The 26,515-nt window shown below is 46.2% G+C and overlaps 1 protein-coding gene across 4 annotated transcripts; it reads right to left on the bottom strand.

Moving 5' to 3' along the window:
• Positions 1 to 3,667: 3,667 nt before the first annotated feature.
• TAF8 (TATA-box binding protein associated factor 8) lies at positions 3,668 to 25,446 on the bottom strand. 4 transcript variants are annotated; one of them, XM_058733930.1, is made up of 9 exons: positions 25,315 to 25,446; positions 24,379 to 24,535; positions 20,031 to 20,129; positions 19,624 to 19,686; positions 18,457 to 18,581; positions 14,050 to 14,197; positions 12,501 to 12,643; positions 6,016 to 6,155; positions 3,668 to 5,710 (listed from the first exon to the last, which is right to left on the bottom strand). In XM_058733930.1, the coding sequence occupies exons 1-9, from the start codon at positions 25,357 to 25,359 to the stop codon at positions 5,698 to 5,700; spliced, it is 933 nt and encodes a 310-aa protein (XP_058589913.1). In that variant the 5' UTR covers positions 25,360 to 25,446; the 3' UTR covers positions 3,668 to 5,697. The 4 variants fall into 4 exon arrangements, with proteins under 4 accessions (XP_058589913.1, XP_058589915.1, XP_058589914.1 ...); XM_058733932.1 differs by lacking the exons at positions 3,668 to 5,710; positions 6,016 to 6,155 and adding exons at positions 6,846 to 10,289; positions 10,818 to 10,919; XM_058733931.1 differs by lacking the exons at positions 3,668 to 5,710; positions 6,016 to 6,155 and adding an exon at positions 6,846 to 10,919.
• Positions 25,447 to 26,515: the final 1,069 nt, after the last annotated feature.

The following is a 26,515-nucleotide window of genomic DNA, read 5'->3' as shown; positions in this document are numbered from 1 at the left end:
AGATGAGAAAACCAAGTGCAGTATGTGGATCTTATTTTGATTTTTTTTAATGTTATTTATTTTTGAGAGAGAGAGACAGTGCAAGTAGGGGAAGGTCAGAGAGAGAGAGGGAGACACAGAATCTGAAGCAGGCCCCAGGCTCCGAGCTGTCAGCCCAGAGCCTGACGTGGGGCTCGAACGCACGAACCGTGAGATCATGACCTGAGCTGAAGTCTGATGCTTAACTGACTGAGCCACCCAGGCACCCCTTATTTTGATCTTGAGTCAAGCAAGCCAACTATTAAAAACAAACAAACATTTTTTAGACAACCGGAAAAATTTGAATATGAACTCAAATGAAATAATGAAATCACTGTTCATTTGTTAAGAATGATATGGACATGGTAATTATGTTTTAAAAAAAGTTTGGGGTGCCTGGGTGGCTCAGTTGGTTAAGCATCCAACTTTGGCTTGGGTCATGATCTTGCGGTGAGTTCAAGTCCCACATCAGGCTTTATGCTGACAGTTTGAAGCCTGCTTCAGATTCTGTCTCCCTTTCTTTCTGCCCCTTCCCTGCTTGCACTCTGTTTCTTTCTCTCTAAAATAAATAAAATACAAAAAACAAAAATAAAAACAAATAAATTAAAAAAGTCTATCAGGGCACCTGGGTGGCTCAGTTGGTTAAGCATCTGACTTCAGGCCATTATCTCATAGCTCGTGGGTTTGAGACTCCCGTCAGGCTCTGTGCTGACAGCTTGGAGCCTGGGGCCTGCTTCGGATTCTGTGTCTTCCTCTCTCTCTGCCCCTCCCCGCTCACGCTCCCTTTCTCAAAAATAAACATTAAAAAAAAAATTTTTTTAAATAAAAGTCTACCAACCCACACAAAAAAACTAATTTTTGACAAAGGTATAAATGTAATTAATTCAATGAAAGAAAGTAGCTTTTAAACAAAAGGTGCTGGGTCAATTGGACATTTATAGGTGAAATAATGAACTCAAACTTCATATCTTAAAAAAAAAAAGATATGAAGGGTTTGAGTTCATTCTTTAAAGATGTAAAAAATATTATTTTTATCATTTAATACTTTAATATTTTAGTATTTAAATATAAATACAAGTTTATAAATATATAAATATAAATATTCATAAAATTATATTTAAATTTAAATATTTATGCATATATTTTATATTAACATTTATAATTTGTTTAAATATTAACATTTTAATATTATTTAAATATAAATTTACAAATGAATATAATATATAAAATAAATACACATATCTTTAAAAAATATAAATATTTAATATTATTTAATATTATTTAAATATTTTAAATTTTTTTAAGTTTTTTTTTTTTTTTTTTAATAATCTCTGCACCCAACATGGAACTCAAACCCACAACCTCAAGATCAAGAGGTGCATGGTTCACCGACTGAACCAGTCAGGTGGCCCTAAACCTCACATCTTAGATAAAAATATACTCAAAATAGATCAAGAACTAAAATGTAAAACATAAATCTATAAACACGTTACAAAAAATAGAGAAAGATTTTTGGGAGCTAGGGCTTTGGTGAATAGATTTTAGACCTGAAAAACTCGATATGCCTAAAACCTAAAACCTTTTTATACAAAAAACTAAAAATGCCCATAAAGGAAAACACTGATAAATTGGTCTTCAAAATTAAAAACTCTGTGCTTTGCTGAAGAGCCTGTGGAGAGGACACAAAGGCAAGCTGTGGAGTGGCAAAGTGTTTGCAAACCACACATCTGACAAAGTTCTTGTATCTAGAATGAGGAAATCTCAAAACAAAGAAACAATCCAATGAGATAGTTCAAATTCAACAGGCAAAAGACTCAAATGGATTCCACCAGCTAGGAGGCGCCTGGGTGGCTCAGCCGGTTAAGTGGCCGACTTTGGCTCAGGTCATGATCTCACGGTTTGTGGGTTCAAGCCCCACATTGGGCTCTGGGCTGACAGCTCAGAGCCTGGAGCCTGTTTCAGATTCTGTGTCTCCCTCTCTCTCTGACCCTCCCCCACTTGCACTCTGTCTCTGTCTCAAAAATAAATAAACATTAAAACAAACAAACAAAAAAAACCCAGATTCCACCAGCTAGGAAATAAGCACATCTAGCCATTAGAAAAATACAAATTAAGGTCACAGTGAGATATTACTACACACCTATCAGAAGGGCTAAAGTAACTAAAAAGTGTAACACCAAATATTGGTGAGGATGTGGAAATTGGATCACTCATACACTGCTAGGAGGAATGCAGAACAGTACAGCTACTCTGGGAAAGAGTTTCAGTTCTTCACGTTAAGTGTGCCGTTACCACAGGGCCCAGCAATTGCATTCTTGGATGTTTATTGCAGAGAAACAAAACTTATGTTTACCTAAAAACCTATACACAAATGTGCTTAGCTGCTTTATTCATAATAGGCCCAAACTGGACACAGGTCTCAATGTTCCTCAAAGTGTGAATGGTTAAACAGACTGTGGTATATCCACACCAGGAAGTATGATTCAGCAATAAAACCAAAGGAACTACTGAAACACACAACCTTGGATGGCTATCTTACATGCTGAGTGAAATTAAAAGGCTATTAACTTTATGATTCCATTTATATTAACAATCTTTTTTTTCCCCAGTAAACTCTATGCCGAACGTGGGGCTTGAACTCACGACCCCTGAGATCAAGAATTGCATGCTCTGACTGAGCCAGCCAGGTGCCCCCATTTATATATTAATAATCTTTATATAAAATTATAAAGATGAACAGAAGAGCAGCCACCAGGAGTTTGGGATGGGGGAGAGGTGGATGCGGTTATGGAGAAGCAGCAAAATGGGAGTAGTGGTGTTGACAGAAATGTTCTGCATCTTGATTGTGGTGATTGTTAACGTGAATCCACACATAACCAACCTGCACAGAACTGCGCACACACACACACACACACACACACACACACACACAGGACAAGATGAAATCCGAATAAGCTCTGTGGGTTGTACCAATGCCAATCTCCTGGGTTTGAATCTGCACTTGTTATACAAGATGCTACCGCTGGGGGGAACTGGGCAAAGGGTACATGGAACCTCCCTGAACATTTTTGTTTGTTTGCTTGTTTTTGACACAGAGACAGGGGAGGGGGGCAGAGAGAGAGGGAGACAGAGGATCTGAAGCGGGCTTTGAGCTGACAGCAGAGAGCCCAATGCAGGGCTTAAACTCACAAACCGGGAGATCATGACCTGAGCCCAAGTCAGATGCTTAACCAACTGAGCCATGCAGGTGCCCCTGAACATTTTTGTTTTTGCCAACACCCTGTGAATCTCTAATTTTAAAAATAGAAAGAAAAAAGGTCCATCAGAGTGAGATTCATGATGACCTAAATGACATAGGTCTTGGGTTTGCTTTAAAAAAAAAAACTCCAGAAAGAAAAAATAAAGGAAAAACAAGTGGGAGAGATAGATGAAACAGAACTGAAAAGATGTCAGTAAGTGTTGATGCTGGGTGAAGGATATTCAGGGAAAACATATATACTTTCCTCATTCTGTATTTGAAAATTCCCCAAATAGAAGTTTTATATAGTTCCCAGGGGTACTTAGTTCAACAGAAGGACTAAACCTTATCTGTCTACAGTCTTACTCATTGCTGGAACTTCTGAATACAGATTAAGTTCAAAGTATATCATTCTGTTTCATTTGCAAAGTTTTTATTAGGACCTTTTCTTTATGACCTTTAGAGCTCATAAATCACATTCTTAATCTGGCTCTGCTTACTACTTTTTCCCTCCAAGAAGTCTCCCAAAGTTATAAAAAATAGAAATTTATAAATACACATTGAGAATTATGCACAGTTTTTACACAATAATAGTCGGGTCAATGTTTCCAGCTGTCTAATCATCTCCCAGGACCTCTCATCCGAAACAGAATGACGGACTCCGAAATCTCTACAGCAGAAATGGCAGCTCTGGCCCCAACCCACCATCCACCCTCAGCATCACGGCACTGGGCAGGCACTGGGCAGGGGTTGGTTTTGGACAGTCATGGCAAAACAGGAACTGCAGAAATGCTAGTTGGGATGGCGGCGCTGTGAGGGCAGCAAGCCGGGAAGGTTTCAGCCCTGTACCTGCCACAGCTCATACCTGGGACTGTACTTAAACTCCACAGCCCAAGAATCGCCAAGAGCCGAACCACAGACTCAGCATAGGCCCAATCTGACTGGAAGAGTTCCAGGCCATTACAAACCTGAAAAACGCTTCCTTGGTCCAGAGGTGGGGAACCCAAGTGTCTCCTTAGTCTGTCGTCTTCAGTCACTAACAAGCAGCTCTTTCCTTCCAGGCAAAGGGATGGAGTGCCTGGGGCTACAGTGAGGCCAGAGGGACATGGTAGCTGCTGTCAAGTTCAAGTTTTCAAATTCACCAAGAGCATGGAAAACGGAGAGATTACTCTGGAAGAGGAGCATAAGGAAAGTTCAATATGGACCTTAGGTCACTAACCCAGGGAATGCCTTGGTCATCCTGTGTTAACTTCCAGGTGTCACTGGCATTTTTCTTCTTTGGACTTGATTTTTAAATCTCTTCCTTTGGAGACCAGCCAAAGGGTATCAGCTTGCCCAGCATCTTCCTTAACATTTTTTTTTTTTTTGGTTTGTAGGGTATATCAAGGATAAAGTCTTCTCTCCCCAGGAGGAAAAGAGGTTGGACAGATTCAGACCTGCTTTTGGAAGAACACCCTGGCTTGGCCTGCAGGCTCCTCTGAGCCCACCTCCACCATAAGGTGGGGCCACAGCCTTCTGAACACGCCAGCCTTCCAGCACACCGGCCAGGCCCATCCTTCAAGATCTCACCCTCCCCCGACCCCTGCCATCAAATCCCTTTCCTATTGTTTACAATCGGTGATTCTTCTACAAGTCACAGTATAATATAGCCACTGATTTAGGCTCTTGTCAGAGAAAACTTCTTTTCCCGAGATGGGGCAGGGCTTGGTAGTTCCCAAGCATGCATCCCCCAGAGGGACAATAAGTGACAAATCTCTCAGGAGAGAGTGCTGCCCAGCTTTATGGGAGCGTTCAAGTGCCGGTGAGAGTCAGTGCTGCCCTTATTCTCCTCTGCCTTTAACATGCCTGCACATGCCTCCTGACTCCTGCCAGCCCCAGATCAAGACTGTGATGAGCGGGCCTCCTGTTTCCAACAGGCTGAGGGAGGACAAAGTCACCTTCCATCAGCTCGCAGGGCACTTGGAGCCCAGGTGAGGAGAGAACATTGAGGTTCTGGGGCAATAAATTGGTGCCACAAGTTATCTGTGAGTCAGTAAGAGGGGTCCAGGTATCCTGAACTACAAACAAGGCAAGCGGTCTTTCTGGCAGTAAGCACAGCAGGCAAAGAACCCTTTCTCTCCTGCCACCTTCCCTGGCCTTCCAGGTTTCAAAGGAATCAAGTCCTGTGATAATAACTGAAGTCACTGGCTGTTCCTGCGGCCCACAGTACGGCCAGGTTGATTAGGAGAAGCTGATCATTACCGTCCCGTCTTCCTCCACCCAAATATCCAGTGAAAGTAGGTAATCTTAATATTGAGTTTGCTATTAAAATCATGCCCAGTCACGTCCGGCTGCCTGGGCTTGACCTCGAGGAGGCCACCCTCTCTTCTTCCTTGAGTGGCTTTAACGGCCCCGAGAGAGTGGTGTCCGCGTCTCTGTACAAGGAAGGCTTCCTTCTCGGCTCACGAGAGGGACCTAGAAAGAAGAAGAATCCATGGAGCCTGCCCGGTGGGGGACCCACCTGCGTCTTCTAAGGGGGACGGCTCCAGGGCTGTGAAGGCTTGTCCCTCAGCTGCAGGATGCTCAACCTCTTTGCAATAAGAGGTACATTGGGGGAGGGGGGATGAGTGAGGTGAGGAAAAGGGAAAAGATTTCCTCTCGCCAGAGGAGCTTTCCTCACGTTTCAGACCTGCTGGGGAGCCTCTCTTTCCTGCCAAGGAGGAGAGAAGGCCACCTCGGTTGGCCAGACAAGCCTCTCTGCACCCCAGCCTCCAACTCACTTCTTCCTGCGAATCTTGGGTTTCTTCACAGGTCGCAGATAAGGGTTATCGATGATGTTCTCCTCCCCATTCCGGCTTCCCGACAAGGAGGGGTTCTGCTGCAGGACAGAGGTGTTCTCCTTCTCGGCTCCAGAATCATCCTTTGAGCAAAAGCCGAAATAAAGCAAAATACCAATGGCATAAGGAAAGAGATCATGCCCACCGTAAGAACTACTATTAGCATCCCTTTCGTCAAGCAATTAGAAGCCCAGGGACCACTTTCTTGCTAATGCACCTGTCCCTGCCCCAGATGAGATGAGGCCCAGGCAGGGGCCGGCTATCAGAGGAAGACGAGACCAACCGCCTGGACACAGGGGAGCACAGAACACAAAACTCTGAGCCTCTCAAGAAGACAGGGACATGAGTTAGAATAGAGTCTTGGCAGGGAGTCAGGGGCTAAGAGTTAGATGTTCAAGGAGGAAACCCAGTCTGTGGGGAGATAAAGACAAAGATAAGTGACCCTGATGCTTTGCAGGACACAGGGCCAGAACAAATCATGTGCATAGGGAATCGCCCGGACCAAACGGAATGAAAATCATGATCAATTTCCTCCATATTCTCAAATGTCTGGTACCTGCAACAGGTACCAATGATCATATTGCAGCAGAGGCCAGAAACTTCTTGAGCCCTGAGGGTTCCGGCCCAGGCAAAGCAGGGCATATGCAGGAACCAACACGGGAAGAGCAACGATAATCCCCATCAGTGACCTGTGGGTCAGGTCTTTCGCTGTTTGCTTTTTGAGGAAAGCGATCTGGGAGAAAAGTTTATAGGTTTACATATATCCAACGTGATCCCAATTAAAACATTTTATTTGTAATGTGTGTAGACATAGAAAAAATAGGTTGAAACATTTGAAACTGGTTCTAGGAATATGGATGATTGATTCTCTTTTTCCTTATTTATACGCTCTTCTATTTTCCAAGTTCTTTAAAATGAGCACAGGCTGTAGGGGAAGGGGGTGAAAAATCACACAACCATACCGAGGGCATGATCTAGAACTCAGGCCTGAGAGACTGTAAGTGACCAGAAGAAGTTGGTGGGGCTGCGCCCCCTGGTGATAGGCCAAGGGTTCTGCCGCTGAGGTTCCTGTCAGGTAATGGAGGCAAAAAGAGGGCCTGACCTCAACCAGGAAATTCTGTTGTCAGGAGACAGCAGGGTAGAGGACGCTGCAATTGGATAAAAGGAACAGCAGGCTTTCCCACAAGGGGCAGGAGGCCTAGGACAGGGACTCCTGTCCAGGTTTAGTGAGCCTGAAGAAAATGACTCACTTCTAGGTTCGGCTGCTCACCCCTCACTGTCCCGCCAATTCTGTTCTCCCCGAAGACCCAGTTCCAATCAGGGTCCCTGAGCTTTCCCTCTCCAACACCTGGTCTGGTGGGACCACAAAGTGACCTAGAGCCACTGTGGACCTTCTGGAGGCTCTCTTGAAAGCGAGTGCTCCAAGGTCAACCTAGCTCATGCTGGACACAAGGTCTGACCATGACCAGACCTGCCTGGGATGTTTGGCTCCCAATCTTTCTGAAGTTCTGAACGGCTTGATTTACTTCGCTACTGTCCTCTCTTTACTGCAACCGCTCTATCCTCAAAGTTGCTGAAAGTTCACTTCAACGCTGCCTTAAAGTGTTTCCTGAGATAATATGGATGGAAGGGGAGAGTCACGGGCGTGGAAAAGCCAGCCCTGGGGACCTCTGGTGGAGGCCACTAGGCCCTCTGCACGTGGCTCACTTGTCTCACAAGGCCAGGATGTGGGTCCCGAGTCATGGGACAACAGCTTCTCTTCTCCCAAGTAGAGCTGGAAATGCCACTTTCTTGCCTCCTTCAGGGACAGGCAGCCTTGAGATAGGGAGGGACAGGAGTAGATAAAAGGAAAGTACCAAACTGACTGAGATTTGCTTAAAAAAGGTAGGAGCGGAAGAGTCCCTCAGGAGCCCGCGGAGGCCAGAGCACGTGAGCTCCGGTGAGCCCCACACGTCCTGGGGGTGACCGAGGCGCCTCTCGCCTTCCAACGCCGTGTCCACGCCAGCAACTGCCACGTGGGCCTCTCTGCCCTCGCTGCTCTCCTGACCCCCCAGGCTGGCGTAGCCACCTGCTCCCTCGACATCTCCACCCGGTGTCAAGGACGCACCTCAAACTTCTGTGCCAGAAACTGAACTCCGGCCCTCCCACAGTCCTCCATGGCGACTCCATCCTTCTAGTTGTTCAAGCCAAAACTCCAGTCATCCTCGCTTTTCTCAGACTCCCCGCACATCCACTCTGTTAGGATAACTTGTTGGCCTTACCTTCAAAGTACAGGCTGACTGCCACCACCCTCTCTACTGCAGCTGCCCTGCTGGACCCACACTCTTTCTCTAAGACCACTGCAGCAGCGTCCTAACTGACCTCCCCGTAGTCAGCGATCCCTAGGGAAGTCAGACATGTCCCTTGCCTGTTGCACACCCTCCCACCACTCCCGTCTCACCCAATTAAAGACCAGCTCTTAAAGCTGCCTGCGGGGTCCTACCTGGTCTGACCTCTGCCTCTCTCCCTCTGCCTCCCTCAGCCGCGGCCACAGCCACTCTCACCTCTGTGTTGTTCCTCAGGGCCTTTGCACTGGCTGCTCCCTTTCCAGAACACTCTTCCCCAGATATTTACAGGGCTCACTTGCTCACTTCCTTCAAGTCTCCTGTCAGATGTGTCCTTCTCAGTGATGTCCACCCTGATCACGCTATTTAAAACTGAAACTTCCATCTTTCACCCTGGATCTTTCCCTACTTGGTCCCCTTGCGCCGACAATAGCAGCTTCATCTTTAATATACAGTAAATGATTTATTTATATATTACATTTATTGTTGTCGCCCCACTGCCGACCCACGGGCTTCCAAAAGGCAGATGTTTTGTTTGCTCTGTTGGCTGAGGTCCCCCAAGCACCCACAACAGTATCGGGCACACACCCGCACTAAGCAAATGCTTGTTGAGTAAATGAATGGCACATTGTTCGTAAACGAGCAAAAGTTGAGACGCTGGTATCTGGCGTCGGCAAAAGGCCGCTAGTTCAAACGTACGAGAAAAGAAAATTCTCTTATACACTAATTTAAAATGAACAGTCCCTTTATGTTCAAGCAGATGGGAAAAACCAGAACCAGGTTAAAGGAAGCAACTCCCTGGCAACAGTCTTTGAAGGAAGTGCCGCCCTTGACACGTAAAAGAATAACTTACAATAGTAGCTATTTAATGCACTATAACAATGTCTGCAAACGCTACTGACGGAAAACATAGATGTGTATAGGGAGCTGGTTAAATTCGATGGTTACATCCATTCAATGGAATATGTGAAGCCATAAAGAAACAGCCTGCTGTACACAAATGGAATGATCACCGAGATACAGCGATAAGGGCAAACAGGAAGGGAAAACCGTTCGTGGTTTGCTATTTGTGTTGATAACAATGAGGAGACTATGTCTCTAGAAGGATACACAAGGCTGGTGACACTGGCAGCTTTGTAGGAGAGAGGGTGGATGAACAGGGAACACGGATGGCATAAAGAAATTTTTACCAAACATTTTTTTCTACATCGTGAGTTTTCAAACATAGGATTATGGGCGCCAGTTCAACAAAGTAACACTGACAAGTCCAATCGATTGTGTATAAACTGTTGCTAGAATCCTCTCCTTGGGGTCTTCTTATTCACGTATTTACTTTTAACAGAAGAGCAAGTGTTTGTACAGCCTAAAACAGTGGGGGCGGGGTAGGTGGTGAGGGAAGCAGCGAGTGCCGTGAGCTGAGCTGCTGGACACCTGACGTTCATTGCTGAGTTAGGTGTTCCTATTCCTGCTTGAACTTGTGAGGAAACAGACTCACGTTAGGTAAGGCAACCAAAGTCACAGTCTCTGGAAAGCAGTGCGGTCTGGATTTGAAGGCAGGCCAGTCTTTGCTGTCTGACTTGACCTCTCGGCCACCCCGCAGTCCACGGGCAGCTCCCAGCATTCTTTCAGCCCCGGTCCACTCACTGCCATGACCTCGTCTATGTCATGACCTGGGGGGTCAGATAACACATCTGCGGGCCCTTTTAACTGCTTTGTACTTACAAAAGGATGGTGATGTCTGCTTAGAAGATTCCTCCTTCTCCTAGGGTGAACCTCATTTGAGTCCATGACCCCATCACCATATCTCAGACCAAATTAACTGAGTCCAAGACAGAAGTGTAGAATATCAAGTTCCTCTGCTTTATGTAAAGCCATGGGCTTCCAGCCCTAATTCTGAAAGGAATAATCCAACATTAAAGAAACGTGTGTCCAAGCAAGGAGGCCCATCGGCACATCACAGAGAGAGCGTAGGCACCTTTCCCCTGCATTCTGGAGCTGCTGGCTGCCACAGGCCTCACGGAATCTTAGAGAGCACGGGGAATGCCTGGTCCAACGACAACCGCCAAGGCATCCTTTGCTCCGAAGCCAGGGCCAGTCTTAAAGGATGGATGTGACTATGGTAGGCTGACCACAGGGTCCCGCAGGCCTTAAAGGCATTTGAGCTCCTAGCCCTTCTTTGGCTCTACTTGGCTCTTTCTCGCAAACATGCAGGAACACGAGTGGGGTCTCAGCCTCTTATGTGCAGAGCACAGCACATGGCTAACCAGATGAGAACACCCACAAGCTCGGAGGACCACATCTCACCTGCCTTGGTCTCTGTGCCCACGCACTCTCATCTCCTCCCCTGGAAACGAAATGCCCGTAACCAGGCCAACCCTGCCACCGCGCCTCGTCCCCTAGGTCCCTTACCCTCTCACCTACCAAAGGACATCACTCCAAAATGTTTCCTTCTTTCCTGCATCCACTTTTCCTCTCTACCAGATCATTCCCGTCAGCGTACTGACATGCTGTTGTTTCTTTAATCTTAAAGAAACAAACAAAAATAAATATACCTCTCTCGACTCCTTAATGTTTCCCCTTTGGCCACCACTCCATTTTTCTCCTTCCCTTTACAGCAAAATTCCTTGAAACGCTTGTCTATATGAGTGCTGTCCAGTGGAACTTTCTGCAATGACATAAACGTTCCCATCTGCACTGCCCTGTATGCTAGCCATTAGCCACAGGAGACTATTTGAAAAGTGGCCAATGTGACTAAAAAACTGAATTTTTAGTTTTATATCACTGACATTAAGTTTCTTTGTTTACTTATTTATTTAGATTTTATTTTTAAGTAATCTCTATACCCAACATGGGGCTCGAGCTCACAACTCTGAGATCAAGAGTCACACACTCCACAGACTGATCCAGCCAGGCACCCCGAATTTCAATGTAAATAGACGCGTGGCTACCGTAACAGACGGCACAGTCTATACTTACAGAGTCCAATTTTTCTTGTCCTTTTCCACCTCACCCACACCCAAGGCGCTCTCATGGTTTTAAACATGATCTACACGCTGATGACCCCAAATTCCCATCTCTAGCCTTAACAGCTCCCCACACGGCAATCCCTATATCCATCTTGCCACCCGACATCACCGCCTGGCTGTCTAACAAGCATCTCAAAGCTCCCCTGTTTAACCAGAACCCATGCCTTTTCCCCATCCCTGTCCCACCCAGGTCTTCCTGATCTTGGCTGAAGGCAACTCCGTCTTTCCTGTTGTTCAGGCAAAATACCTTGCATTTCTCTTTGGCTCTCTTTCTCACACGTCTCACACCCAAACCATCGCTTGGCTCTGCCCTGAACATAGTCTAGAATCTGACCAAATCATCTATCTGACCACGTCTCATTATCTTCACTTCTACTACCACCTTTCCGTTTACTGCGGAGCCTCCTCACTGGTCTCTCTGCTTCTGCCCTTACCGTCCACAGTCTATTCTCAACATAGCAACCCGACTGACCCTGTTAACAAACCTACACCAGACGCCGACCCTCCTCCGCTCAGCATTCCCAATGGCTCCCACCTTACTGAGCAAAAGCCTAGTGTTTAAGACAGCCTTTAAGGCGTGGCCCCCCCCACCCCCCGGAGCTCCCCTTTGTTCATGCCACCCTGATGGCATTGCTATCCTTCAACACAACAGCTCCCACCTCAGGGCCTCTGCATATCCTGTGCCTTCTACAAGGAGTACTCTACTCCCTGATCTGTACAAGCCTTGTTCCCTTCAGGTCTTCACTCTGATGTCACCTTCTCAGGTGACCTTCCCTCGTACTGTACTACTTCCTATCTCCTAATTTATAATTTTTCCTTAGCTACATGAGGGCAGGAAATGCTGTCTATTTTGTCTCCTGTTACTTCCCCAGCACCCGGAACTGTGCCTGGCTAGCAGACACTTGTTCAATATTTGGTGAATGAATGAATGAATGAATGAATGAATCCCCAGGACATGGACTTGTCTCTCAAGCAAGAGATCATCACGAGCCTGATCTCAGGCTTCCGGGGTGACAGGCTGAGGGCAGCACGGGAGACTTTGGGGGGTACCGTGAAGTGGGTAGAAGGCAGGACCCACCGTGCTGATGTGCAGAGGGAGGTTCTCGGTGTCTGTCTGCTCATCCTGCTCCGAGGAATCTGTCTCTTCCATCTGTTGCATCTCCAGCTCCGAAGGAAGGAGGGCTGTCAGGTAGGGGATGGTGAAAGGCCTGGCAGCGATCACTGGGAAATCGGAAGGGGGGCACAATTCCAGTCACGGCGCCCTCACAGCGGGCCGAGAGCCTGACAATCCCACCAACAGCATCGAGTAACAGTAACGGCTAATGTGCTCCAAACACTCAGCGCGGGCCATGCCGCGTCCTACACGTTATCTTTAATCCTCGCCTCCACCCTATTGAGTACAATTGCCAGCCCCGTTTCACAGATGAGGAGGAACCTGAGGCACGGAAAAGCGACCTCCTCGAGCACACAGAGAGGGGCAGAGCGACATCTCAACTCGGGCAATATGACCTCGGAGCCCACTTTTACCAATAGAACCAGACTCAGACAGAAATGGGGCTGCATCTGAGCAAAGCACCAGCTTAGTGATCTTATACCCCAGGTCAGTTAGCCCCGCTAAGCCTCGTATCTGGGCAGGGATATCGATCTCTTCACCGTAAAGGACTCAAGTCCAAATACTGGACTTGAGAACTCTCTGCATGTAAGTATATCCACTGAGCTAACAGTAAGCGAGCATTCCAGTTCTTCCAAAAAGCATTGATGAAAAGAAATTTTTAATAAAAAAAAAAAAAAGAAAAGAAACCACCTATGTGTACTTCTATGGCAGAATGTGATTAGCAGAAGACACTCTAAGATTATTTTGGCTACGGCTCAGACGTGAGGTCCTGTGGTCCAAAAGAGCTAGGTTGAATTCTATCTACCAGCTGTGTGACTTGGGGCAGATGACCTCATTTCTTTTCTCTATAGGCCTCAGCTTCCTACGATGGTGGGGACAACAGTTCTGAACTCATAGGTTGGCTCACGAGAGGATTTAATGAGACAATATAAGAGAGATGACTGGCGCAGCGTCTGGCCCTTATGAACTGTTGGCGGCTAGTACTCGAGGGCCAGGCAGGCAGCGAGCACTCAATAGGGCTCAATAGGACTAACCGAACCAGTCGCCCAAACCAATCTCTCTGTTCACCTCTGAGAAAAGCGAAGCCTGTGGAGATGAAGTAAAGTGGGCACACGGTGTCATGACCGTGCGGAGATGAGAACTGCAGGGACATGAAGGGCAAAGACTGGGGGAGGTTCTGTAAGTGCCCCACTCCCGATGCCAATGTCCCTTCTACTACAAGGGCTGTTGCTTCTACTGTATGAGTCTCTCTGATACCTGGGGCTCAGAGTCATCCTCGAGGTAGCTTAAACTCAACCTCAAGCAGGTGATCCCAACAGAGGCCGTAACATTTTGCTTTTATCAGTTAGGGACAGGCCCTGAAGACCTGGGAGAAGGAACCAGAAGTGCAAAGAACAAGGAGCACCTAAGACAAAGCCAGAGCCTTCATTTCTTCCTACCATGCCAAGAGAAAAGGAAGATGGTGTGATTATTTCAAGTGACAAGACAGGGTCCACAGAGGGGAGACTCTCACATGGAAATGTGCTGACGTCGTCTTTGAAGAGACTCTGGGTCTCGCCTGTCTTTGCCATAAAACGGGTGAGTGCCCGCTCCACGTCTCGTCTCTGGGACGCAGCCTTCTCCCGTAGGACCTGGTAGTCTGACACGGGCTCGCGGTACGTCTATAAAGAGAACAGCAAAGACACTAGATTAGTATCGATGGACCACCCTTGCTGCTGCTATGTCCTTCCACCCTTACAATGACCCAATGATGTCAATGAGAGCCGAGACCCCTCACCAGGGGCAGTGGAGGGGCAGAACGAAAATGATGAAACTATCGCTAATTTATTTTGAAGTTTAAAAATTAGAAACATATGCCGACTTCGGCTCAGGTCACGATCTCGCGGTCCGTGAGTTCGAGCCCCGCGTCGGGCTCTGTGCTGACAGCTCGGAGCCTGGAGCCTGTTTCGGATTCTGTGTCTCCCTCTCTCTGACCCTCCCCTGTTCATGCTCTGTCTCTCTCTGTCTCAAAAATAAATAAAACGTTAAAAAAAATTTTTTTTTTTTTTTAAATTAGAAACATATGAACATTTACTATAGTGATTGCCCCTTGACCTTCACTTAGCTGCTGTGACATAAGGCATAGGAGACGTCATCCTGAAGGAAGGGTAATCCCCCCAGGGAAGCCCTGACAGGGAGCACCCAGCCCCACAGGTGGAAGGTGACATCCTACAGGATGTGAGTGGCTGCTTCAGTATCCCCTTGTTTTCTTAAAGCAAACCTCACACAATGGATACGCTGTCCCAAAAGAGTCCCTCCAAGAAACACTGAGGATATTAATGTAAGTGTAAATGAACAAGAAAATGGTGGGCTGACACTCCTCCCGCTCCTAATTACGAGCTCTTTGGCAATCACATTACACAGTGAAAAATGACCGAGATCCCATCAGAGTAAGTTAGCCAAAACATTTTAAATTGTAACGGAAAAGCTGACATTTTAATAATGACCAAAAAAGCACCTACTTTTCGTGCTATGGAGAGAGGATTTTTAAAAGAGGCGTTGTAGGGGCGCCTGGGTGGCTCAGTCGGTTAAGCGTCCAACTTCGGCTCAGGTCATGATCTCACAGTTCGTGAGTTCGAGCCCTGCATCGGGCTCTGTGCTGACAGCTCAGAGCCTGGAGCTTGCTTCGGATTCTGTGTCCCCCTCTCTCTTTGCCCCTCCCCGACTCATGCTCTGTCTCTGTCTCTCAAAAATGAATAAACATTAAAAAAATAAAAATAAAATAAAATAAAATAAAAGAGGTGTTGGAACCACCTGGCAGTATCTCCTAAAGCTGAACACGTGTATCCCTGATGACCCAGCCCTCCCACTCCCTCCTGAGTATACATTCAATGGAATGCAACTATATGTGCACGAAAAGACGTGCAATAGGTTGAACCGTTATGTATAAAATTGCAAGTATCTGACATTGCTGATTTATAAAAATTGCAGTTTCCCATGGTTTAACTGAATGCTAGAATGTTGACAGCAGTGCCATTTGTATAAGCTACAACCTGGATTACCTCAAGTACCGAAAGATTATGTATATGTTGAATACATTTCAACTACACTCAGCACTTGGGAGGGGAATCTCACAAACATAATGTTGAGTGAAAGAAGCCACATACATAGTTTATACAAAGCACAAAAACAGAAAAAAGAATTTATGGTGATAAAAATCAGATTACCTCTGAGGGCTAAACACTGAAGGGGAATGGAGCCTTTTGGAATGATGGTTTATGGTTTTCTTTTTTTTTTACTATTTATTTATTTATTTATTTATTTATTTATTTATTTATTTATTTATTACGATTTTATTTTTAAGCAATCTCTGCACCTAATATGGGGCTTGAACTTATAGTGCTAAAATCCAGGGGCGCCTGGGTGGTTCAGTCAGTTAAGTGTCCGACTTCGGCTCAGGTCATGATCTCACGGTTCGTGATTTCGAGCCCTGCATCAGGCTCTGTGCTGACAGCTCAGAGCCTGGAACCTGCTTCAGATTCTGTGTCTTCCTTTCTCTCTGCCCTTCTTCCCTCCCCACTTGTGCTCTGTCTCTCTGTCTCTCAAAAATGAATAAACATTTAAAAAAAAAAAAAAGGTCACCTGCTCCACTGACTGAGCCAGTCAGCTGGCCTCTATGGTGTTTTTGGTGGTTTTATTTATTTGTTTTTTTTGAGCTCTGGGTACTAGTTCAACATGTGTGTGCACTTTGTAAAACTTCACCAAACTGTATATTTATTATTTGTGCTTTTCTGTATGTTTGTGATACTTCAGTAAAAGTTTACTTAAAAAAAAAAAGGTATTGGAATCATTCCCACTGTTGTCAATGTTAATTCAAGTGCAATGTTAATTCAAGTTAATTCACCTATATGTGCAGTTCCCCGTCCACACTTAAACACAGAAACAAGTAAAAAAAAAAATTTGAGTGGATTGTGAACATACTTGTTAAACACATTAAAATGCACGATCCCACAATTATTTAAGTGTTTATTTATTTGGGGAGAGAGAGAGAGAGAGAGAGAGAGAGAGAGAGAGAGAGAGAGAATTTCAAGCAGGCTCCGCGCTGTCAGCATAGAGCTCGATGTGGGGCTCAGACCCACAAGCTACGAGATCATGATCTGAGCCCAAATCAAGAGTCAGATGCTTAACCGACTGAGACACCCCCACAGGAGCCTTAAGATCTTACAATTATTTTTAAGATGACTGTTTGACATTCAAGAAGCTGGAGATTTAATAGGAAGCTTTAAAAGAGATTCTTGAAATAATTTGTAGATGAGAATGAAAAAAATTAGTTTTATGATTTTTTTTTCAAATGACTTAGATTTAATCATCAGAAACAAACTAAGTGGAAAGTTTACAACAGAGAAGAATTACATGTCAGCGCCTTTTGCGAACCGAGCTGGGACAGAAAGGGGCTGGGGCTGCCTCTCAGCCTTCCGAAGACATCCACAGTGTCCCTGGCAGTTTGGCTCAGGGAAGAGGGAGCCTCTGCTGGCTCTATGCACTGAGGAGTTTTATGATTTCTTAAGGGCAGCTGACGATGCTGCATATCTTTGTAATGTGCCCTTTTCAATCATGAGAGCTATAAAAGTACCAAAACAAACTAATTTTAGAATCAGACCTCCAGGGGGGCCTGGGCGGCTCAGTTGGCGTGAGTGTCTGACTTTGGCTCAGGTCATGATCTTATGGTTCATGAGCTCGAGCTGCACATCGGGCTCACTGCTCTCAGCGCAGACCCTGCTTCGGATCCTCTGTCACCCACCCCTCCCCTCAAAAATAAATAAATATTAAAAAAAAAAAAAAAAGAATCAGACTTCCAACTTACTGGTCCACCAAGTATTAAAGATTTCAAAAAATAAAAAGCAGAGGCAATCCCATGGTTGTCATTATAAAAGAGGTAATACATTTCCTGAACCTTTAATATGGGTGAGATAATCTTTTAATGTATATTATTTTGGTATAGTGTTACATTATAATATTTGTGTAATAAGCAAATACTGGAATATGTACTTAATATTTTTACTGACCGAGATATACTATAAAAGAGTGAGGGACTGCTGTAGGTTGAACGGTATTCTCCCCTAAAAAGAGATTTGTTGAAGTTCTAACCCCAGTACCTCAGAATATGATCTTATTTGGAAATAGGGTCATTGCAAGATGTAATCAGTTAATGTGAGGTCATACTGGAGTACAGTGGTACTAATCCAAGGTGACTGGTGCCCTTATAAGAAAATGGCCATGTGAGGAGAGATCCAAAAAGAATGCCACGTGAAGACAGTTGGAATGATGTATCTACAAGTCAAGGAATGCCACAGACTGCCCACAAACCACCCAAAGGTAGGCAGAGGCAAGGAAGGATTCTCCTACAAGGTGAGCCTGCTGACACCTTGATTTTGAACTTTTAGCCTCTCGAACCGTAAGACAATGTATTTCCATTGTCCTAGGCCACCTAGTTTGTGGCACTTTGTTACAGCAGGGAGCCCTAGGACACTAATAGAGACTTCCGGTCAAGGACAATGGCTGTGTTGCAATGGTGGGTGGCTGTCTATTCCTGAGGTGTGGAGAGATGTTCTGGAGAACTTGCCCCAACAGCCTGCATGATGGCCACATTTGCATTAGTGCATGGTGTGGAGGGGAGGACAGAAGAAGTATGTGAAGACCCCTGGGCACACCACACCTTCCCAAGGGGAGGTGAAACTGCTAGTGTGGCAAATGAAAACACATTCGAACGCTGGAGAACATAATTCTCCTTTGCCAAATTGTCTGTCAACGAGGAAGGACATTCTGAGCTCTGAACTACCCTTTGCCAACAAACTTTTGGACTCCAGTCTGACAGTCAGGAGGAACTGACTACTTTTGCATCTGCATTGGCCCCTGACAATAGGGGGGCCAAATCACTCACCGGAGTTTTGATGTAGGTGTGAGGGTCAGGGAACTCGGGAAAATGGCTGGGGATGTGCGGCGGGTGGGGTCGGTTCTGCCCCGCAGTGAGGGCCTTGGGGGTCACTGGTTGATTGGTCACTGGAGCTGCAACAGAGTCACAAGCGGTTACTCCTCCGCCCCAGGCCGCGAGTCTCTACCCCGTCCCTCCTTTGCTCAAAGTAAATGCTGGACCTCGATGTTCTCCTTGTAGAGCAGGCACTTTGTATTTCTATCTATAAAAGTCCTTTCACGCCTTGAGGACCTGAGAAGGTCACCCCCACCCACAATGCCCGGCCCTGCTGTATGATCTGCGTGGGGAGACAGTCCCACATACAGCCATCTGCCATCATGCCTCATAGGCAGGTGAGTGGGTGGCTGTGATAAGCACTATATAAGGAAGCATGCTGAGGAACTAAGGAAGTTGGGTGGGCTAGGAACAGTCTTTTCACAGAACCCAGATAACAAAGACAGACACTGGGCCAGGGTATGTCAGTGTCTGCTAATGGAAGCAAGAGGGGATTGAAAATGGCCCTTTCTAAAAGGGTGCCAGCATGAAAAGAGTGCTGAAAAAAATCTAGTATATTCTCCCTAAGGTCCTACAAGCCCAAACTAGTTACTCCCAAGTCAGTTTATGGCACTCAGTTTAGTGAAGACAGAGGTCTTCAAACTTTTTGCATGAGGAATAGAGAGTAAATATTTTAAGCTTTGCAAGCCATATAATCTGTGACTGCTTAACTCTGCCATGATAGCATGAAAGCCACCATGGATGATACGTAAACATGGCTGTGTTCCAATAAAACTTTATTTACATAAATAGGCAGTGGCCCACATTAGGCCTATAGGCCATCGTTTTCTTGATTTAGGGAAGAATGAGAACTTTTGCATTTTTCAAACGGCCCTCTTCTGGAGCTAAAGCACAAGAACCACAGCAACACCTCCAAGATGGTTTACTTTTCTGGTGACTGAATTTTGCACCCTAATCCTGTTAATCTAAATAGAGATCATATTGCAGGCAGCCCCAGATAATGGAAGGGAGCGAGCCTGTAACAAGCAAGTAGCTACCAACCGATCCCCGTCCTATTCAATGAATTCATTCCACGACTATTAATTGAGCACTTGCTGAGTACCTCAGTTCACAGGCACTTACGGGCAGTGATGACCATCCTCTGAGACCGTTTTGCATAGGCAGGGAGAGTGTCCACGTTGAAACCTAAGACACAGGAAAGCTAAAATCACTGCCCAGACCACTGGCTACTGACCATGGAAGGGGAAGTCATACGGCAGTGGAAAAGGTTCAAGTCCCAGCTTGAGAGCTTTGCGGCCACTCGAAAGCAGCTCCAGCAGAATCCCCCAACAGGGAAGAAGGGGATCTGTGAAATGGGTTCCGAGGAACCCTCTTTTGAGGGAGCCCTCTCTCAAGCTAAGAGCAAACCAGGAGACTCACGAGGGAACTCAAGAACACTCGGCAGACGTGGCTGACTCCTGGGGACTCTTCTTTCTCTCCTAACTCCAACTCAGTTGCACTGAAGAATTGGAAACTGGAGGTGTACTCACCCATCTCGACCAGCGTGACCACAATATCTGACAGTGTGGGCTGGGTCCGGGCTGTGTGCTCACAGTAGGACTTGGCGCTCCTCCCAATTTCTGAAATGTCTAGGAAAGGATCAAAGGCATAAAATCTTACTTTCAGTTCCCAAGAAATTAAGTACAAAATTATCATAAGAGCCAGCAGTTCCACTCCTGGGTATACACCCAAGTGAACTGAAAACAGATACTTGTGCACCAATGTTCACTGCAGTATTTGCAATGGCCAAAAGGTGGAAACAGCCCGTTACTCATCAGCTGATGAATGGTTAAGCAAAATGGGGTCCATGCATACAATGGAATATTATTCAGCCTTCAAAAGGAATGAAATTCTGATACATGCTACATGGACAAACCTTGAAATTGTTATGCAAAGTGAAATAAGTCAGACACAGAAAGTCAAATATTTTAAGACTCTACTAATATGAGGTCCCTAGAAAAAAGAAAATCCACAGAGATGAAAAGCGGATTCGAGGTTACCAGGCGCTCAAGGGAGGGAGGAATGTGGAGTCAAAGCTATGGATACAGTGTTCTGTTTAGATGATGAAAAAGTTCTAGAAATGGATAGTACTGACAGTTGTACAGTTGTACATGTATTTACAGCTGTGAATGTATTTAATGCCACTGAATTGTTCATTTAAAAATGGTTATGGGAGTGCCTGGGTGGCTCAGTTGGTTACGCCTCTGACTTTGCCTCAGGTCATGTCTCGAGGTTCATGAGTTCAAGCCCCATGCCCGGCTCTGCGCTGACAGCTTGGAGCCTGGAGTCAGTTTCAGATTCTGTGTCTCCCTCTCTCTCTTCCTCTCCCCCATCCATGCTCGCTCTCTCTCTCTCTCTCTCTCTCTCAAATAAATAAACTTAAAAAAAAAAAGAGTTAGTGGAACATTTGGCTGGCTTAGTTGGTAGAGTATGCGACTCTTGATCTCAGGGTTAAGTTCAAGCCCCACGTTGGGATTAGAGATTATTTAAAAATAAAATCTTAACGGGCAGCCGGGTGGCTCAGTCTGTTTAGGCATCTCACTTTGGCTCAGGTCATGATCTCGCGGTTTGAGCCCCGTGTTGGGCTCTGTGCTGACAGCTTGGAGTCTGGAGTCTGCTTCAGATTCTGTGTCTCCCTCTCTGTCCCTCCCCTGCTTGCACTGCCTCTCTCTCCCTCTCAAAAATAAAGAAGCGCTAAAAAAAAAAAAAAAGAAAGAAAGAACTAAAAGTTAAATAAAATCAAATCTTAAAATAAAAACAAACAAACAGAGTTACACCAAAGTCCTTCAGGGAAAAGGGGAGGTATGAAGCTGGGCTCCATAAATGGGCTCTGGAGGTGGGTGGGTAATTCCATCAAAGCTCTTGAAATTGTGCTGCACTTCACCTACAGAAAAGCCCTTTTCCAGGGATGGGTCCACAGATCTCACTCTGCCTGATGCAGATACTAACACGAATCCTAAAACTTTGTATCCAGAGCTCTTTTATCTTTATTTTTTTTAATTTAAATTCAAGTTAGTTAACATCTAGAGTAGTAGTGGTTTCAGGAGTAGAACTCAGTGATTCATCTCTTACCTATGACACCCAGTGCTCATCCCACCAAGTGTCCTCCTTAATGCCCATTCCCCATTAAGCCCATCCCCCCACTTACCTCCCCTCCAGCAACCCTCAGTTTGGAGTCTCTTAACTTATTTTTTATCTTTTATCTTATTCCTTTCCTTCCTCTATATTCATCTGTTGTGTTTCTTAAATTCCACATATGGGTGAAATCATATGATATTTACCTTTCTCTGACTGACTTACTTCACTTAGCATAATACCCTCTAGTTCCCTCCATATCCAGAGCTCTTGACAACATGGAGGTGCCCAAGTCTCAGCAAGACCCCGGCATAAGCCATCTATCCTTGGTATTCCTTGGAATGAAGCGGCAGACTTTTATGCTCTTTTCAGACCTTTTAGTTTCAATATTCACATTTTTCCAACACAGCTACTTCAGCTTCATCCCTCTCAGTGGCAACCATTTCTTCTGAGAGGAAAAAAAGGCCTCTTGCCCAGTGGTATTAGAAAGAAGAACCTCGGGGCGCCTGGGTGGCTTGGTCGGTTAAGCGTCCGACTTTGGCTCAGGTCATGATCTCGCGGTCCGTGGGTTCGAGCCCCGCATCGGGCTCTCTGCTGACGGCTCAGAGCCTGGAGCCTGTTTCAGATTCTGTGTCTCCCTCTCTCTCTGCCCCTCCCCTGTTCATGCTCTGTCTTTCTCTGTCTTAAAAATAAAACGTAAAAAAAAAAATTTTTTTTAATTATAAAAAAAAAAAAAGAAAAAGAAAGAACGACTCAACCATGATGACCTTTAAACTCTGAATTCCAAGATCTTTTCAAGAACTGAATTCTCAGGGCGCCTGGGTGGCTCAGTCAGTTGAGCGTCCGACTTTGGCTCAGGTCATGATCTCGTGGTTCGTGAGTTTGAGCCCCGTGTCAGGCTCTGTGCTGATGGCTCAGAGCCTGGAGCCTACTTTGGATTCTGTGTCTTCCTCTCTCTCTCTTTGCCCCTCTCCCACTCACGCTCTCTCGCTCTCAAAATTAAACACACATTAAAAAAAAAAAAAAAAAAAAAAGAACTGAATTCTTCTCTGTTGGGAACTATTAGTCCATTCCTTTAGGACAAAAGTTCTCAACATGTGGTCTGGGAATCCCCAGGCAGCCCTAAAATCCTTTCCAAAGTCCACAGGCCAAAACTATGTTTATAATAAAGTGAAGACATTCTTTGACTTTTTTACTCTTGTTTCTCATGTAGTTTTCCAGAGGCTATATGGCCTATGATGATGATATCATGGGTCTGAGGGATAATGGAATGTGGGCCTGCATATGTATACGTTCGAAATTTTCTCAATTTTACTTTCTAATGTGGCAAAAATCTCTCTACATAAAGCCCATGTAGACAAAACTCCTCAGGTCCTCGATATTTAAGAGTCTAATGAGGTCGTAAGACCAAAACATTTGGTATTTAAAAGTTCCAAACATCAGCTGCAGAGAGCCACCTCACCCCAGACCACGTCCTTCCTGGGGCAGCCCACACTGAGTGCCTGATCAAGATCTGAGTACAAAGGCAGGGCCTTTTCAGCCTGATGTGGCCTACTCTGATGGGGGACAATTGCTCCAGAGCTCCCCAGTGAGGTGACCAATTCTTTATTTGGCCTGAATTGCGGTTAACTTCTCCTCCTGCCTAAACTTTTCTCTCACATTTGTAAGTGTTGATCTCCCAAAAGACACCTTAAATACCCTCATCTCTCATTCCATCCTACCTCATCCCTCCCACCCGAAATAAAACCCAAGCAGGGAAATACATGGCATAAGCAGAAAAGGCTATGTGAGACCATTCCAGGCTCCTAAACCTCAACATGTTTCCTTTATTTATTTATTTACTTATTTTAATGTTTTTACTTATTTTTGAGAGAGAGAGAGAGAGAGAGACAGAATGTAAGCAGGGGAGGGGCAGAGTTAGAGGGAGACACAGAATCTGAAGCAGGCTCCAGGCTCCAAGTTGACAGAACAGAGCCCAACTCGAGGCTCAAACCCATGAACCGTGAGATCATGACCTCAGCCGAAGTCAGAAGCTTAACTGACTGAGCGACCCAGGTGCCCCAACATGTTTCCTTCTAAAAGTGTTTTTTTCCAGAGGTGTCTGGGTGGCTCAGTTGGTTAATCATCTGGCCCTTGATGTCGGCTCAGGTCATGGTCCTACGTGTGTGGGATTGAGCCCTGCGTCAGGCTCTCCACTGACAACATGGAGCCTGCTTGGGAGGCTGCCTCTTTCTCTCTGCCCCTACCCCCCCTCTCAAATATAACTAAAAAATAAAGGTGTTTTTCCATTCTATAAAACTTCTTTACTGTCCCTCTTTGAATCACATACTATAGCATTTGATTATGCAGTGTGTAGCATCTATTTCATGGGAATTAATCATAGCTCTGCAACAAAACAATAACTTCTTTGAGCACAGTGAACAGACAGCAGTAACAGCACCTACAAATCATCACAAGCTTACAATATTCCTAACATCATATGTTTTACATATGCATCTCATTTATACTCACAACTCCTTGAGATACAAATTATTATCCTATTTGACAAATAAGGACATTGAAGTTTAGGAGGTTTAGCGACTTGCTCAGGCTATGAAGGGGCAGAGCAACAACTTACACCCATGTCCATCTGATTCTAAAGCCTGTAAGTCACTTTACTGTGTTCTTCTTATTCCTAAACCCTCTCTTACACCATCACATTGCAGGACACAGAACAAGATGTCTGGTTGACTTGAAGAGGGCCGATTGTTTCCTGGTACTTACAGCTCTGCAACATCTCTGTCAATGTTTCCACAGATGCTTTCTCGGCACTCTCAAACCCTGCCTCTGTCAACAAGGAGCTCACGACCACCTGAAGGGTTCGCCTCCGGGCCAGATGGTAGTTATCAGCAGGATTAGTGGACTGTTTACTTCCTGATCTCTGCAAATCAGTACCATTAAAATCAATCAATCAATCAATCAATCAATAAATAAATTTCACCTACAGGACAAGGATGCAATGAAGTAGTTCACATATCATCAATGGTAAGCAAAAGTTCTCTTGCTAAATATTTATTTATCAGTGCTTAATGAAAGGTGGTAACCTCTGGCGTTTAGACTTACAAATCTCAGCCAGCTGAGTAATCAAGTACCAAGGGGCTACCCTAAACTTAAAATTGCAACAACACAAAATATCCATTTTTACTATTTTAGCAGATTATCAGAATATATAGCTGAAAAAAAATGCATGATGGGATTGAATTCATGTCTATCTCTTAGAAGAAAATGCTCTATTGTTCCTCCCATCACCACACCATTTCACTAACAAGAAACATTAAAACAGCACCAGACGACGCTGAGGAGTGGAAGGCAAGCGACAACAGCACAGAAAAGTAGAAAAGCTAAATATTTTGAAACGGGAATCCCTCCCAAGTTTGGCTGGCCAATAAGAAGGCGAAACTGGCGTCTTCGAGCCAATCAGGAGGTGTTCCGGGTTCCCAACCCCCAACAGGAAGGGAGCCAATGAGTACACAGGTCGGCGAACTCAGGAGGCCGCCGCCAAGTCCCAAGGAGGGGGGCATGTACGGCCTGAAAGACCCTCCTCCACTTGGAGCTCAGAGTGGGGCTGGATTTCTAGCTATGAGGTTGTTGCCCACACTAGGGGGGAATTACAGAATGCCCAGATTCTCTCGGCTTCGGCCCCGCGCCTCCCGCGCTTACCGTTCCGGAGCCACCGGCCCCGGCAGTGGCCGCCGTGTCGGCCATCTTGCTCTGGCGTAATGTGCGCGAGCGCAGGGCAGGATGGGACTTGTAGTCGCAGAGCGGGGAGGGCGTGGAGCGCGTGGAGCGCGGGGAGGGCGGGGAGAGCGGGGCGTGGCGGCGTGCACCCCTCTGGGCTTCCCTAAACCTAGGCCGGTGGGGTGTGTGTATCTGAGGCCCCCAGCTCACGTGACCTTCTGCGAGTGGTGGGTTCTTGCCTACCCAGTGAGCCTCGGATTTGGCCAAGATGCGTCCTCGGTCTCACACCTGTTAATGGTGAAATCGTTTCTCATAAGGAGCACATTCCTGGAACGCTCCAAACTTGGCTGATTGTTAGCAACACCTAGCTGGATCCCATTCGGTCCCACTGACTCACTCCCTGGGGAAGGGGCCTGGAAATCGGCATTGTGAAGCTCTCCAGGTGATTCAATTTGGGGAAACCCTATTTTGTGCTGACGGCCCCGCAGCCCGCCAGTGGCCCACTTGGAACTAGAGCCTTCCGATCAGATAGCCCGGGTCTTCCTCTGCATCCCGCTGCCTTCTCCCCCTCAATCCGCAGGTATTTGCGGGGCAAGCCGGGAGGCGCAGGCGGCGGGCATCTGTCCGGTGCCTGCCTCTTTCCCCAGAGCGGTGCGTCCACGCGGTGCTCGTGGTTATCTGTGTTGTACTCGCTCATCAGCCACTTCTGGGTGGGGGTTCTCCGTGTAGGGACGGGGGACCGCACCGCGCCTCATTTTGCTCCGTCAGCGAGTACCTGGGAGGGCGCAGACGCTGGGTTTGAAACCTAACACTCACCAGATGTGAGTCAGGGCACATTACCTAACCTTACTGTGCCTCAGTTACCTCTTGTGAAACTGGGGTGGGATTGATAGAAAAGAAAATGAACTAATACACACAAAGGGTCTGGCCCGGTGCCAGACATACAGTAAGTCAAGAAACAGCACATAAAGTTGCTGTTCATTTCCTGCGCCACGCGTGAACGAAAGGCGCACGCCTAGAAGACAGAGATCTGGGAACCTACGCCACACTCGCCCCATCCGCTCACCTGAGCCTGGGGGCGTTCCCCGCCCCCTCACCTAGGGCACGTGGGTCGGGGTCTGCAGGGCGGGCCGCGCGCAGCGCGGGGAGGAGTCGGGGCCCAAACCTTAGCTGAACCCAGCAC

Source organism: Neofelis nebulosa, chromosome 6 (assembly GCF_028018385.1).
Source record: "Neofelis nebulosa isolate mNeoNeb1 chromosome 6, mNeoNeb1.pri, whole genome shotgun sequence".
NCBI classification, from domain to species: domain Eukaryota; kingdom Metazoa; phylum Chordata; class Mammalia; order Carnivora; family Felidae; genus Neofelis; species Neofelis nebulosa.
The sequence above is the reverse complement of the archived record's forward strand: the minus strand, read 5'-3'. Positions and strand labels throughout refer to the sequence as shown.